The sequence below is a fragment of the Tenebrio molitor genome, chromosome 9 (genome assembly GCF_963966145.1).
Source record: "Tenebrio molitor chromosome 9, icTenMoli1.1, whole genome shotgun sequence".
Taxonomy (NCBI): domain Eukaryota; kingdom Metazoa; phylum Arthropoda; class Insecta; order Coleoptera; family Tenebrionidae; genus Tenebrio; species Tenebrio molitor.
The window spans coordinates 461071-476477 of record NC_091054.1 but is presented as its reverse complement, the minus strand read 5'-3'; the positions used below and the strand labels follow the sequence as shown (position 1 = coordinate 476477).

The following is a 15407-nucleotide window of genomic DNA, read 5'->3' as shown; positions in this document are numbered from 1 at the left end:
ATGGAAGGAGAACGCAAGAGAACAATTGTAAACAAATACGGTAACGATATAACTTGTTTATTGGTGCCTTAAGCCATACATGTCACACATACAATACATTTTTAGAACCTAATATAAAATATAGATGGCATTGAGAACTCGGAGACTGTAAGGGCTGTGGATGGAAGTACGTGTCTCTATGTCCCTTAGAATTCCCCTATCTCGTATGCATAATGGGCAACGGAATCATTCAAAATACAATTCTAAATTGTGAAAACAAAAAATAAAAAATAAAAGAAAATGAATGTGTGTAAATAAATTAAAAAGCGGATTCGGTGTTATTCCGCATGAAAAGTTCATAAAATTTAACACAGCGCTTTGAAAAAAAATTTAGAATTCGTTTTCAGGAGCCAGGTCGAACCTTGGTGGGAAGGTAAGGCCGTCTAATTGGGGGCGCTGTCTCGGGGGCTGAAAGCAAAAGAATTATCAGTACAAGCAGGGCGCGACCACGATTAACAAATTGAAAAAAACAGGACAAGACATAACAGTTATTAGATGGACAAATACGCGTTCACAAATTAGATTTTTGGGAGGTAAATGGACACTTTGAAAAGTGTGTTGCTAAATAACACGAGGAGTTCTAATACGGGGAACCCTCACTTACTAGAAGTCGAGTTACTCCAGCGAAATGGGTAAACGAGGCTTGCTCGGCTATAAGAAATATCCGTCATGAGATTATGTCGAGTTGAAATCCCGGAATTGTGAATTCGAGGACGGCGTCACAATTCCGGAATTTGAAGTGGGAGAGAGCGTCGAAAATGAACTTACCGCTGGGCTGCCTCCCCTGGCGGCGGATCCCCCACGTCCCTTCGCGCGGAATTTAGCGATGGCCTGTTCAGCGAGGTCGGCACGTTCCTCGGCTTCCTCCAACTCCTGTTGAGCCTTGCGGAATTTAGCCAAGTTGAGGGCGGCGATTTCTTCGGCTTCCTCGATCTGCCTCTTGTAGGTCTTGATCTTTTGTTGCAACTTGTCGACGAGATCCTGCATGCGTTCGTGGTTCTTGCGGTCTTCCTCGGCTTGGAAGCTCAGCTCCTTGATGCGGCGCTCCGATTTCCTCAAGTTCTTCTGGGCGTCGGCGTGTCTCCTCTGTTCGCTGTCCAATTCGTTCTCCAACTCCCTGACGCGCTGTTCGAGTTTCTGGATCAGCTTCTTGCCTCCCTTGAGGGCGTTGGCTTCGGCCTCGTCGAGACGGACTTGGAGATCCTTGATCTGGGTCTCGAGAGCCTTGCGGAGTTTCTCCTGGGTCTGGGCGTGGTCTTGTTCGGCGCGGAGTTCGTCGGCGAGACGAGCGGCGTCGACCATGGCTTTCTTCGCCTTCTCTTCGGAGTTCTTGGCCTCGTTCAGGAGTTCGTCGAGGTCAGAGTGGAGGGTCTGGAGCTCGGTCTCGAGTTTCCTCTTGGCAGCGGAGAGAGACGAGTTCTGGGCGGACAGGTCGTTGAGTTGCTCGTGGGCGTCACCCAATTCTTGCTCGGCTTGGCGGCGAGCGCGGTCGGCTTGTTCCAAGAGAGTGCGGCTCTCTTCGAGTTCGTTCTGGAGGGCGTTGGCGCGGCGCTCAGAGATGCCGAGTTGTTCGCGGGCTTCGTCGCGGGCACGTTGTTCCTCCTCGAGGGCGGTCTGGGTGTCCTTGAGCTGTTGTTGGTAGCGCTTGATGGTCTTCTGGGCCTCGGCGTTGGCCTAAACCAGAACATGTAGCACTGATAAAAATCTAACAAGCTTGCGGCTTACCTTGTTGGCGTGGTCCAAGGCGATTTCGAGCTCGTTGATGTCGGCTTCCAACTTCTTCTTCATGCGAAGAGCCTCAGCCTTGCCTTTGGCTTCGGCTTCGAGGGAGGCTTGCATGGAGTCGAGAGCGCGTTGATGATTCTTGCGGGTGTTTTCGAATTCCTCCTCTTTCTCTTGGATGCGGCGGTCGATCTCTTGGCGGACTTGAGACAACTCGAGTTGGCTGCGCAACACTTTGTTCTCTTCTTGTTCGAGGGCGGCTTCGGCTTCCTCCAAGGCGGCTTGGAGTTCGTCTTTCTCGGCTTCCAAGCGTTTCCTGGCCTTCTCGATCTCGTGGATGTTGCGGCCACCTTCGCCGATTTGGTCGAGGAGATCCTTGACTTCGTCGGCCAAGTTCTTGTTCTCGCGGCGGACAGCTTCGAGTTGTTCCTGTCCCTCTTCGTAAGCTCCCTTGAGCCTGAACAATTCGGTGGAGTAGTTGCGGCATTCCTTCTGGCTGGCGTCGAGCTCGGCGGCCAAATCGTCAACCTTGAGCTTCCATTCTCCGATGATCTTGTCGAAGGCCTTCTGTTTCTTCTCGGCAGCGCTGGCAATGGCGTTAGCCCTGTCGACTTCGATTTGCAAATCTTCGACTTCGGTGGTCAATCGCTGCTTGGTCTTCTCCAAAGCTACAACCTTCTGGTTGAGGGACTCGATGGTCTCTTCGGCTTCAGCGAGACGGGCCTGGAGTTTCCTCTTGGCCTCTTCGAGTTCTTCAGAGCGGGCGATACCTTCGGATTCGTATTTCTGGCGCCAGAGTTGAGCTTCAGCGTTGGACTTGCTGAGTTGGCGTTGGATGTCGGCCTTAGCTTCGGCTTCCTCTTCAACTTGTTCGCGGATGTTGTCCAAGTCGTGTTCCAAGTTGCGGAATTTGCCGAGGAGAGTGGCGCGTTCGCGACCTTCTTCGTCGGCGAGCCTCTTGGTGTCTTCCAATTGGGTGGTGAGGGAGACCTTGATCTTGCTGAGTTGAGAGACTTGAGATTCGGCTTCTTCGAGTTGGCGGAGGAGGTCAGAGTTTTCGATGGAGAGCTTCTTCTTGGCGGCATCGAAGTCGTTGAGAGTGCGGTTGGTTTCATCGAGTTTGCCTTGGACGTCATTGAGTTGTTGTTGGAGTTGCTTAGATACTTTTTCGACGGCAGCCTAAAAATTTCGCTCGATAAGCTCGTGCACATTATGCGGTGACACATAAAAACGACACAGGGGTGGATTATTACGGGACCAAGAAGATTAACATCGTCTAGAAACACACTGAAAAAAGCTGCTGCATATTTTATTATAGTTTAGCTGAAATGAAGCCGATAGCAGGTTTTTCACCCAAGAAAGTACCTTTTCGTTAGCCAAATGGTCGACGGAGGCACGGAGGTCGTTAAGTTCCCCAAAGTATGCAGCCTTTTCTTTTTCAGCCCTAAAGGACGAAACAAAACGTGTAATATGACAAAACGACAAACGATGAAGGTGAGTGCGGGTGGGACACAAAAACTACGAAATCGGGGTTCGTCGAACCCTTATTGTACCTTTTCCCGACCGATTTGTTCCACCGCACTGCGAGTTTGCTGAAGCTCAGTGTAAATGCTAGCGCGGTCTCTTTCAGCCCTACAGTTAAAAATTAAGCTCGACCCTCTCTCAAGCGCAAATCTACTTACTTAGCCTTGAGTTTGTTGAGTTGGTCGATTTGTTCACCCATCTCGGAAACGGCATCGTTGTGCTTCTTCCTGAGATTGGCGAGAGTACCTTCGTGTTGGATGTTGGATTCTTCCAAGTCCCTCCTGAGTTTGGCAAGTTCGGCTTCGCGTTTCTTGTTGAGTTCGATTTGAGCGGAGGTGGCACCGCCGGCTTCCTCGAGACGCTCGCCGAGTTCCTCGAGTTCCCTGGCCAAATCGGCGCGTTGCTTCTCAGCCTTGGCGCGAGCTTGACGTTCGGCTTCGACTTCCTCTTCGAGTTCCTCGATCCTGGCCTGGAGTTCCTTGATTTGTTTCTGGAGTTTGCCCACAACGGATTGTTCGTCTTCGAGTTTGGCAGTGAGAGATGAGATCTCCTTGTCTTTGCGTTGGATGGTCTGTTCGAGTTCCTTCTTGTTGCGTTCGAGATCGGCCACGGCTTCCTGGGTCAGCTTGAGATCGCCTTCAACCTTGCGCTTGGACTTCTCCACGTCACCGCGGAGTTTCTTCTCGCGCTCGAGGGAGTCCTCCAATTCGTCGAGGGTCTGCTCGAGCTTAGCCTTGACTTTGTTCAAGTGATTGACTTTGTCTTCGGCGGCTTGGAGCTCCTCAGCGATCTTTTGGCTGCTCTCGCCGGAGAGTTTCTTCTCCTTGTTGAGCTTGTTGATGAGTTCATCTTGGTGGGCGATCTCATCGTTCAAGTTTCTGATCTGGTGGTCCTTGGTGGCTTTGTCCTGCTCGGATTTCTGGAGGTTGAGCTCAATATCTTCGATGTCCTTCTTGTAACCGGAGATTTCTTGCTCCAATTTCTTTTTCTGTTGCGTCAGTTGGTTGCGTGCATCTTCCTCCTGGCTGAGACGGTCTTGAGTTTCCTAAATTAATTGGAGTATTTAATAACGGGCGGATAAACATCATTAGAGGCTGGCTCTAATCCAATAAAATGTTGTTCGCACTTTTTTCTTATTAAGAAATTTTGATAAATTGCTTCACCTACATGAGGAGTTGAACGCAAGCCAAAGTGCCAAAAATGAAGAAATTGAATCTTCGTACGGCTATACATAGGTATGAAAAGAGTCTTTCATTTTAAGAAATTAATAAACTGGCAGATGTACAAAGATAAACTATTGATATCTAATAATAATTTGGTCGTAAAATAAACGGTTGCGAGGTATCCAAACAATTTACACCATCAAATGAAAGAACTATTTATATCGAAGTGGTCTTTTCTCACCAATTCCATAAACAAATAGACTCATATTTTCATATTTAAGAAAATAATCACTTCCAAGAATAAATTACTTACGGATAATTGACTTTCAAGATCGCTCTTTTGGGCTTGGAGCTTGTTGGCTCTCTCCTGGACCTCGGAAAGGGATCCCTTTTCGCCTTCGAGAGAGGAGAGAAGATCAGTCTTTTCTGCCAAGAGTTTGGAGTAGAGTCCCTCCAATTCCTTCTTGGCTTTGGCCTCGCGTTCGTATGCTTCTTGGGCCTTGGCAGCTTTCTCCTCCAGTTTCTGTAAAATCTCTTGCTTAGAAGGGCACGTATGGTCGATATCAACCATTGTAAAAGTTCGTCAGCTTCGTTCGATTCGCTCGGATAAATGAAGGGAACCAGAAGACACCCGCCCGGTTCTGGGTCTGCACCGCACTGCGTCTCGACTAAGACTGGTGCAGTCGGTACAACTTTCATGTTTGTGGAAAAATAGAATGCGTAGGCACGAGATGATTCGATGAAAGATTAAAAAAAGTAAGCGATGTTTCATACGTTGACAGATTGAGGAGGGATATATTCGTATAAATAGATCGTGAAATTTAGGACATCAGGTAAGTAATCGTAAAATCCGATATTTATGATATGCGCAATGTAAACACGGCTTAAATATGGCGAAACTTACCGCAATCTCATCCTCGATGCGGGTGACGTTGAGGAGAGGCTTGACTTTCTGCCACAACTTGTACCAGGGCCAGGTGCGAAGCTTGAGGTACTTGCGCAAGTTCCTCTGGCACACTTGGAGAGCCAAGCGCTGTTCTTGCAACTTCTTGAACTCTTTCCTGGAGAGGTAACCGCGTACCCAAGATTGCATCCAGGTGACGATCTTGCCAAGACGCTCGTCGCGAAGCTCCTCCATTTGACCCAGGACACCGGCGCGGAAGAAGACCTACATCATCACCATATTAGACCTGGAAGCGACGCGACGCGCTGGAGGCGAAGCACTACGCCGACACGAGATTTTAGTGCGGAGCCGAAGCAAAACAATCTTAAAGCGGCGGATTAGATGACCAAGAGTTATTTCTACTTTGTAAGCGCTCGTAATTTTCCCATCAACTAGTCGTTATACTACAGCCTCCGCTCCGGCAGGGGGAGGACCAAATGGCACGAGTAGACTATCCGTTAGCCAATTTGCTCATAGTTACGTTTTTTTGATTAGTCACTGACCATCATCTACATCCTACACGATTGCCAATACTACAAGCATCTCTACTTTCTATAAGTAGTTTTTTTTGCAAGTACCTTTGTTTTACCGAGACGGAATTGTTCGGAATCGAGGTTCACAGTATCCAAAATGATCTGAGAAGCTTTCTCGGGGCTAAAGTCATCCTTAATAGAACTTGCGGCCAGAATTTTGTATCTGTTTGATCGCAAGAACTATTAGTAGTGAACAAAACAAGTGCATAGTGGAGTTAGTGGTAAAGGGTGTTGGATTGTCCCAGTACAGAACACTCAGAAGAAGGTCCGGACGTCGGTCACTTTTTGACGCCGGAATGGAAAAACAAAACAAAACAAAACAAAAGACAAAGGACGACATGCCTTGGTGTGACCTAAACGGTAAAGGTCCGAATCGAGACCTGTGGCTTCCAAAATGAAACCGGCACATTTCTGTGGATCGGGTTCCTTGGTAACGGCTACCGGGTTCAAGATCTTGTAACTAAAGGTAAAAGGGTATTACTAGACATGTAACAAATAAGGTGCATTCGTGACGTGACAGGGGTACAATCGACCCTTGCCTTGGTGTGTCCTATGCGGTAAGAATCTGGATCTAAGCCGACCTCTTCCAGACATTTCCTGGCGGCTTCCTTGGGATCAGCCTCCGCTGCCATTGTGGCAGGAGCTAAGATCATGTAGCTAGATCACAAGCAAATGTAAATCTTAAATCACAACTGGTCCAACCTATCGTAACACAGAACCGCTTTGATGTTCACCTGATTGCTTATCCAACATCGGAGCGGTTTATTTTTAATTTTATTTTTAACCGAAGTCAAATAAACTCTTACCGAAGTTTGAAGTCGGGGTAAACCATCCTGTTGGGGAAACCTTTTCTGCAAATACGAATTCCTTCAAGTACACCGTTGCAAGTCAGCTGGTGCATGACAAGATGAGAGTCGATGACTCCGGGCTGTTTCAATTCATTGGGAATGATGCAACGGACGAAATGCGGCTGGGTAGAGCGCAAGGTGGCCATCAAGTTGTTCAATTGTTCCTAAAGAACCCCACAAGTCAGAAAGAATCGCGAGGACACCCTCACGGTTAATCTCGTTAAGTGAAACAAGTCAAGCGCAGTGCTAATTAGCTTCTACTCCTATGGTGTTAACAATGTACTAATTTCACCATATCCTAGTTTGAGTGGAGGTGATTTAGTTACAAACATGTTTGAGTGAATTTCACCATTCCGTATTCAATGGTTCAGATGGAGTGTCATTCCTACGAGAACACTCGAGGATAATAAAAATGGTAGTTGTCATTCTGGTGCGAAATAATGGTAGGAACGTGAATTATTGACTAAAAGTGATCTTGATGGATTCGGTGCTTTTTCTAAAACATTTACTCCGTCGTCGGAAAATGTCTTTTGATTGATTAAAAATTCAATGAGGGTGTTTTCGATTGAGACGTACCTTGTAGGCTGAAGATACAGTAGCAAAACCACCTCCCTTCTTACCACGACCTATTCAGAAACAAAGAGCATACATAAAGCAACAATCAGCAAACAAACAAAAATGTGTAACAGTGCGATCAGCTTCACAGAGGCAGAAATTACCCTGTATAAACTTGATACAGTCTGGAAAGCTGAACCTTTAGGTCTCTTGCCACCTAAATCAGAGTGCAAAAGTTTAAATGTGTGAAATCTCGTCATCAATCAAGAACAACGAAACGTTTGTATAATATTGTACGAAAAAGAATGACATGTGATTTTACCCTTGCCGCCACCAGCATCGGGAGCACCAGATTGACCAGGATGATCCGCGAAGATGTCCACCAAGAGTTTGTTGGTGCCCTTCTTGAACAAGTCGACCACGGTGTCGTTCAAGGGGTCCTTGTTCTTCTCCAACCAACCGGTGATATTGTAGGGTACCTAAACTCCCTCAGTCAGATCGATTACATCAACTCTATGCGATCTTACGTTGCCGGCGTAATGGCCGATGGCGAAGTGAGCAGCTTGTTGGCCAGGCTTTGGTGGTTTGGGCTTCAAGAAGTTGGGAGATTTGCCCAAGTGGTTGGTGTTCAATTTCTCCTCAAAAGTCTTGTCAGTGGCCTTGGGGAACATAGACTCTTCTTCAAGGATGGACAAGATACCCATAGGCTGTTCAAACACAAGTTTCGATTAGAGGAAGTCGTGGTTTTGGGGAAGTTTCTAAACCATTTTACTATACCTGGAGGTGCCGGTGCCAATTCAAGCTAAGCTAAAAAAACTGTGCATAGACGACTGCTACGGTGATGTTTTTTTTTAATTCGTGGAGTGTTTGGGGGACAAGATACCTTCTCGATTAGGTCAATGCACGGTTGCAAGTCCAGACCGAAGTCGATAAAGGTCCACGTGATTCCCTCCCGTTCGTACTCTTCTTGTTCGAGTATGAACATGTGATTGTTGTAAAATTGTTGGAGTTTCTCGTTGGAGTAGTTTATGCACAGTTGATTGAAGCCGTTATACTGCAAGTTAGTCGACAATAAACACGACTAGGACTAATACATGAAACCTTGTCTTGGAAGGCTTTGGTTTATTAAATGATTATTATTAGAGGCGCTGCTTTACACCTATTGAAGCATACACGGACGATTGAAGCTATCTACGTTTGTTTTTTGTTTGAGGGGATAGTTTTGGAATCTCCTCTGCGGTTCCTTTTACCTTTTCAATAAGTTCAATACAGGCTAACAAATCCATGCCGAAATCAATGAAGGCCCACTCAATACCTTCTCTTTGGTATTCTTCTTGTTCTAGTACGAACATGTGGTGGTTAAAGAATTGTTGCAACTTCTCATTAGTGAAGTTGATACACAGCTGTTCGAAGCCGTTGAACTACACAAGTGGAAACAAAACGAGACACATAATTAGCCACACAACAATACTACACAGCAATTCACCAGTTATGTGGGTGGAATCGCAACAACACGACTACGTAATACATGAATGATCGACATATACCGCTACGTGTGGAACAAATACTACACAAGAAGCAGGTAATCCGCTGCTGCTGTTGCTGCTGCAGAGTGCTCGAATAACGTGACAAATACAACAAAATCCTACAATAAACCAAACCTCAATTGGTCGAACCTGAACCTGAAATTACCTTTTCAATCAAATCAATACAGGCTAACAAATCCATGCCAAAATCAATAAATGTCCATTGGATACCCTCTTTCTTGTACTCTTCTTGCTCGAGTACGAACATGTGATGGTTAAAGAATTGTTGAAGTTTCTCATTGGTAAAGTTAATACACAGTTGTTCAAAACCGTTGTACTAGACAGGAAAAATCTACATTAACATCCAAACACAAAACGCAAAACTAAGCAAATCTTTACGAGCAGTGTTAGTTTGGCTAAAGCTGAAACAAAGAGCGAGTTAAGCACCTTTTCGATAAGCTCAATGCAAGCGAGCAAATCCATCCCGAAATCGATGAAAGCCCAAGTGATGCCCTCCCGCGTGTACTCCTCTTGCTCCAGGACGAACATGTGATGGTTAAAGAACTGTTGCAGCTTTTCGTTAGTAAAGTTAATGCAAAGCTGCTCAAAGCCGTTAAACTAGAAAATAAAGTGAAGCTGGTCAATCGCTCCTGAAATTGCTAAAAACTAAAGTGTTTAAACAAGTGTGTTGTGATTCACCCTTCAAGAAATATCAAGTGTACGAGTGCCGTTGGTTAAGCTTTTCGAAAACTTACGTCGAAGATTTCGAAACCGGCGATATCCAGTACACCGATGAAGTGCTGTCTCTTCTGTTTGGTGTCAAGGGTCTCGTTACACTTCTTGACGAGATATTTGAAAACCCTGTCGAACATGGCCTTCGACATGGCACCCACGGAATAGGAGACCTGGTTGACATTACGACCCTGGGTGACGAACTCGGCACCGACCTTGATCCTGGGCTTGCAAAGAGCGTTGTACAAAGCGGGGGCTTCAACACCCAACAGTTTGGCGACGCGTTCACCTTCCTGGAACGCACAATTTGGCAACGTGTCTCGCGAAGAAAACCTCGACAAGTTTTACCTCGGTACCGTCACATTCAGCCTGCTCTTCACGACCTCTTTGTTTGAACTTCATGCAACCCATGTGCATTACAGAGGCAGTGATTCTGTAGATGTTGTCCTTCTCCTCTTGGGTGAAACCCAGAACGTCGAAGGCTTGCTGTTAACGTAAAGATACGATGAGAAACTGGTTTTAAACCTAGCGGAGCCTTGTTTTGCCCACTTACCACAAAGCGAAGGCAGATTTGTGCAAAATGAATATTACAACGCCAATTGCAGAGGTGATAATTTGTGAGAAGTTCACAATTTTTTTATTTTTTACTTACATCGGTTAATTCTAATTCCTCTGCATCGTCGACGTTTGGAATTGTAACTTTACCCTGGGATACGAAGTTGTATTCGTAAATGTCGTTAGAAAGCAAGCATTGATCTGTGAAAGAAGCGTGAAGAATTAGCAACTGGAGGAGTTAGCGAAGCGGAGGTTATGTAACTGCCGTAGCTAGAGAATTGGGGGTTTTAAGCCGAAAGATGATGAATCCGCAAGTGACGAAGCTTTTCCCAGAGTGAAGACAAATCCGATCGATGCAATAAGCGTTTATTTAGCGTAAAAGAGGCGATCTTAGTGTGAGGAAAGAGCAGCGGCTCAGGAAGACCACACATTTGAAAATCTATATGCTGATAGATTAGCAACTTGTCTACGAAGCTCTGATTTAGTATCTTCGTTTTGAACGAAGCCACGCAAACAAGAGGGTTGTGGCAAGGTGAGGGACTTACGTCGGTGATTTGGAGTTCTTCAGCATCATCAACGTGGGGAATTGTGGTTTTACCCTGACTGACGAAGTAGTAGTCATTGATGTTGTTAGAGAGTAAAGCCATTTCTGGAGGTTAAAGGATAACAAAATGATAAACATGATGCACAAGGTAGATGTACGATCGAGCAAATTGCGTCACTCTTTCAATTTGCCCAACTCGATCGGAGTCCCACGAACCGATTTAAGCGTAAGACAAGATACTACAAAAATGGAAACAAAGGACTACAGATGGTTCAATCGGAGTCTCACGAACCGACTTGTTTAACAAAAAAGAATCATCAAAAATAGAGAAAAGCTTGTGGGGGCTTCGACGCCATCACCCACTTACATCAGTCAGCATCAACTCTTCGGCGTCATCAACGTTAGGAATTGTAATTTTGCCTTGAGACACGAAGTGATATTGGTAGATGTCGCTTGAAAGATTGCACATGTCTAAATTTAAGAAAATATTAGATCGTCGAAAAAACTAGTGGATTTCTGTCGGAATTTGAAAGGAAAATTATGAGGAAGATTTACCCTTAAGTCCAGGGACGGCACCAGACATGATCTGGTAGAAGATGTGGTAGGATCTCTCCAGGGACTGTTGGGAGATGACACGAGCTTTCTCGAGTAGATCTGCAAAAGGTCGTTCAGCAAAAGACTTGACAGGGAGAGTAGAAACTTACAAGTCTCAATATCAGCACCGGCCAGTTTACCAGTTGGACCGAAGTGGATACGGATGAATTTACCCTAGACCAGAACGGTTAGAAGTTCTACAAAACTTTCAAATCTACAAGACTTACGAAACGTGAAGAGTTGTCATTACGCACGGTCTTGGCGTTACCGAAGGCTTCAAGTACAGGGTTAGTTTGTACGACCTGATCTTCCAAGTTACCCTTCTTGGATTGTTCTTCAGTTTTCTTAGATGAAGCGCCGACAGTGGCGAAGTAGGCAATTACCTTCTTCGTGTTCTCAGTTTTTCCGGCACCAGACTCACCACTGAGGAGCAATATCGTAATTAGTACATTTGTAAGAACAGACTGGTGGAAGGACTTACGTAATCAACATAGATTGATTCTCGTGGTCTGGAAAAGAAAGGTGATTGTTTAAACGTACACGAAATAGGCAACAAAAGTGGCGACTTACTGGTCAACATGTTAACGTAGGCACCGTCAGAAATGGCGAAGATATGGGGTGGGACTTCATTACGCCTCTTGCCACGGTACAACTTGGCGCAGCGGTTGGTGTAGACGGGGAAGCGCTTGTAGGGGTTGATAGCGACGCAGAAAAGACCAGAGTAAGTCTAAAAGAGCGTGGAAGAATGTTAAAATCTTGGCTGGGAGCTTGGTGGTACAAAACACACAATACAAAGAGGTCTAGATAATCTACGGTAGAGTCAGAACAAATCTTGATTGGGAGTTTTACGACAAGAAAGCACAGATTACACAGATATCTAGAGAATCTAGGGCAGAGTCAGCACGTCCTGGTGCTGATTTAAGGGGGGGTTTGAGAAACAGGGGCCTAACTACACACAAATATGTCGACCGAGCACGTTCCTAGTGCCGGTCGAGTTGGCTCACAAACGAATAAAAACGTAATCGTCTAATCTAAAGACCAAGTATGTACGATACTGGTGGTGGTAAAAAGTTGACTGTCGATCGTCCTGGGGCGGTGTGTGCCGTTTTTCCCAGAGATGAGGGTTAGCACAAGACCAATCGGGTCCCGACTTACATAGATAAGTTGGTTATAGTATCTTTGCTTGAGATTATGCAATACGGAAGCGTCGTTGAGGTATGTCAAATTGGACATATCCTCAGCTTTCTCGTATTTGGGCGGGTTGACTTGGGTCACTTGGTCCTTCTTGAAGTTCTTCTCCTGTTCGAAAAGAAAAACGAGATTTAATTCTATCCCTTGACACTTACGTAGATCAGTTTCGAGTAGTATCTCTGCCTCAGGTTGTGCAACACGGCACCTTCGTTGAGGTAAGTTAAATCGGCCATATCTTCGACTTTCTCGTATTTCGGAGGGTTGACTTGGTGGACATTGTCTTTTTTGAATGACTTCTCCTATTCTCACAAAACAGTTTAATGTGTGTGTCATGTGTGTGTAAGTGTTAAGTGTGTGTTGGAATTAGAAAAGTGGAAATTGAAATTACCTCTCCGCCGGGGAGTCCGACGGTGACGAGATCGCCCTTCGTCCCCTTGATCTCACCAAGTACGAAACCCTCCTTTTCGTCCGGGACCCAGCATGATTTCTTGGCATCGTAGGGCTTGGTCTGGTCGATACGTTTCTGTTCAAGAGAAACGAACAAGTACGGGGTCGGATCTGGATCGTCCCCCTCTTGGACCACTGGTTTAGGCATGGTTTACGGACGTTCCTGGGGCTCGCGAGACACGTAATACAGCCCTAGAGCCTTCCTGCAACAGAAAATACGGTCAGGTTTTGAACAAATGGAGGACAGGAAGTGGCTGGGGTGCATCGGATCACATTCATACCGCGTCAAATATGGGAAAGTGGTCTTAGTAAAACGAGTACAACAATTGTAAGAGCTGGCTCTGTAACAATTTTGCGAATCCAAATTCATGCGTTTTAACAAATAAACAAGCTATTTTAGTCTAAATTTTTGTATTCGACAAATAACAATTGACATTTATCCTGATTGACATAAACTGAAGAGTAGGTACTGCATCACAGATGACATTTTTTAGACAAATGAATATCGTAACACGTAAATAACGTGCGTTCAAAAAATGTTGTGGTCAAATGGCCTGGTGTTTGCTTCTGAAAAATCAACGGTCTGCTTGACCACACGATTGATTGGTGTTTTGCCGTAGGACAAGGTTAAGTACCTCTGTCTAAACGACAGTACCTGTCAAATTAATTGAAGCCCTTGAAGAATGTATGGTAGAATTTGAAGAAGTACCTAATTGATAAGTTTTACCAAAGTAGTACCAAAGAATAAAACTAACAAGAATTGAGACGGGTCGCTCATGTCTACCCAACTCTTCAAAAGATTGACGGAAAAATGTAGACAAGACAAAAACCACGTTACGACTAGCTTTGAGAGAATTCGTAACTTCTTGTTTACGTCTTTGTCACAGGTAGTCGAGAGCCTTGTTTATATTTTTCGTCAGTCTTCTGAAGAGCTGCTTGTCAATTCTTTTTAGTATTTACTCTTTGGTAGTACCGTACTACGTAGAAATTAACCTTAAGAAGTATTTAAACTCATTCTTGCAAGGTTTGTCAAGATGGAAGCATAATCGTCTAGCTCTAGCAGAACCATCCAAAGGATAAACTATCAAGTTTTAACATTAGTTGATGTTTATCATCATCAAAAAATCTTCATACGAAGAATCCTTAATTGTTTATTCTTTTGAAAATTATAACGACAAAGAAATTTTGAAAGTTTCCCGATGTTTAACTAGGTACTGTCATTTGGATCAAAAAGCAACAGCCTAGATGTTCAAAATGGATTGAAATGTCAATAAATTTTGAATTTGTGATGTTTGAACCAAATTGTCAAACAGTGGCCAAAAGTAGCTAAGACCATCTAGATCAAAGAATGATTCATCAAAGTTGACATCTCTAGATCTAGATCAGAGAATGTTATATCAAAGTTAATATTTCTAGATCTAGATCAGAGAATGATACATCGAATTGATTGACATCGCTTCATGTGTAGAGATATCCTCTGATCTAAAGAGATCACAGGACGATACATCAAAGTGAGTTGACATTTTTATATCTAATATTTGACATACCGTACGGAAAGACAGTATGTCAATTTGACAGTCATTAAGAGCAAAATTTTGACACTCAGTTTCTGCACAAGCTATTTTAGAAGGACCCGAAGTGGAAAAGTATTTGCATTTTCAGTGCCAACGAAATTCGTACAAATATTTACAAGCTTTAGCTACACTATTTTTGTAAATATTTCAAGGTCACTGCTCAAATTAGTTAATCACAAATGTTTTGACTTGTTTATATTGACAAAAATATATTTACATAATATTTTATGAGATGTATCATTTTCACCAGTTCCAAAAGTAGATTATTGAAGCAGTTTTTTGGGGTAAAATACCACAGTCTTTGTTTTAAAAATTGCAAAACAATGCGATTTTTTAAAGCAAATCTGGAGCTATCAAATTACAATTTCTATAATTTACCAGCGATACCGAACGCAACGATACGTTTCGGACCATTTTATATGCGCCGGCGGGGCATTCAGGCCGCATTAGTTACATCAAAAAATCACTGTTTTTTAACTCACTTTGAAATGCACGCTTACTATTATTATTCTAAAAATTAAGTATAATTGAAAATGTTTGTTATTTTCTGTTCGTATTCTCAAAATATGTAATTGTATTGGGTGTTCATTTAAATTTCCGGTCAAAATTGGCATTGAAGAGTCGATTGTGAACGCAGTACGGATTACGGATCACGGATCAACTCTTACGTTTTTATACGAGTGGTGCGTTCACAATCGACTCTTCAACGTGAACTTTGACGGGAAAGTTAAATGAACACCCGATATAAATGTAATTTAATAGCCTTTTTGATTTTTGGTTTACTGTTTCATTAATGCGTTTATGCTTTTTCTTGTTACATAATTTTGATTCCCCCAATTCGAAAAGTGATTTAGATTTCTTTATAAAATATTTGTTGCTATTTTGATTATTTAATAATCTTGGAGAGTAACTCAGCC

The 15407-nt window shown here is 44.0% G+C and overlaps 1 protein-coding gene across 46 annotated transcripts; it reads right to left on the bottom strand.

The window, feature by feature from the left end:
* Window positions 1-41: 41 nt before the first annotated feature.
* On the bottom strand, window positions 42-13146 carry Mhc (myosin heavy chain). Of its 46 annotated transcripts, XM_069058228.1 has the most exons (24): window positions 12858-13145; window positions 12434-12577; window positions 11849-12005; window positions 11760-11787; window positions 11506-11701; window positions 11389-11452; window positions 11240-11338; window positions 11052-11155; window positions 9934-10071; window positions 9609-9878; window positions 9020-9190; window positions 7855-8034; window positions 7650-7806; window positions 7492-7544; window positions 6731-6936; window positions 6267-6384; window positions 5353-5616; window positions 4762-4971; window positions 3444-4330; window positions 3127-3205; window positions 1765-2940; window positions 808-1713; window positions 644-690; window positions 42-447 (listed from the first exon to the last, which is right to left on the bottom strand). In XM_069058228.1, the coding sequence occupies exons 1-23, from the start codon at window positions 13062-13064 to the stop codon at window positions 655-657; spliced, it is 5850 nt and encodes a 1949-aa protein (XP_068914329.1). In that variant the 5' UTR covers window positions 13065-13145; the 3' UTR covers window positions 42-447; window positions 644-654. The 46 variants fall into 46 exon arrangements, with proteins under 46 accessions (XP_068914329.1, XP_068914324.1, XP_068914326.1 ...); XM_069058223.1 differs by lacking the exons at window positions 644-690; window positions 3127-3205; window positions 6267-6384; ... (1 more) ...; window positions 11052-11155; window positions 12434-12577 and adding exons at window positions 3315-3393; window positions 5970-6087; window positions 7349-7398; window positions 10686-10789; window positions 12625-12768 and having other exon boundaries at window positions 12858-13146; XM_069058225.1 differs by lacking the exons at window positions 644-690; window positions 3127-3205; window positions 6267-6384; ... (1 more) ...; window positions 11052-11155; window positions 12434-12577 and adding exons at window positions 3315-3393; window positions 5970-6087; window positions 7349-7398; window positions 10238-10341; window positions 12625-12768 and having other exon boundaries at window positions 12858-13146.
* Between the last annotated feature and the right edge of the window lie 2261 nt (window positions 13147-15407).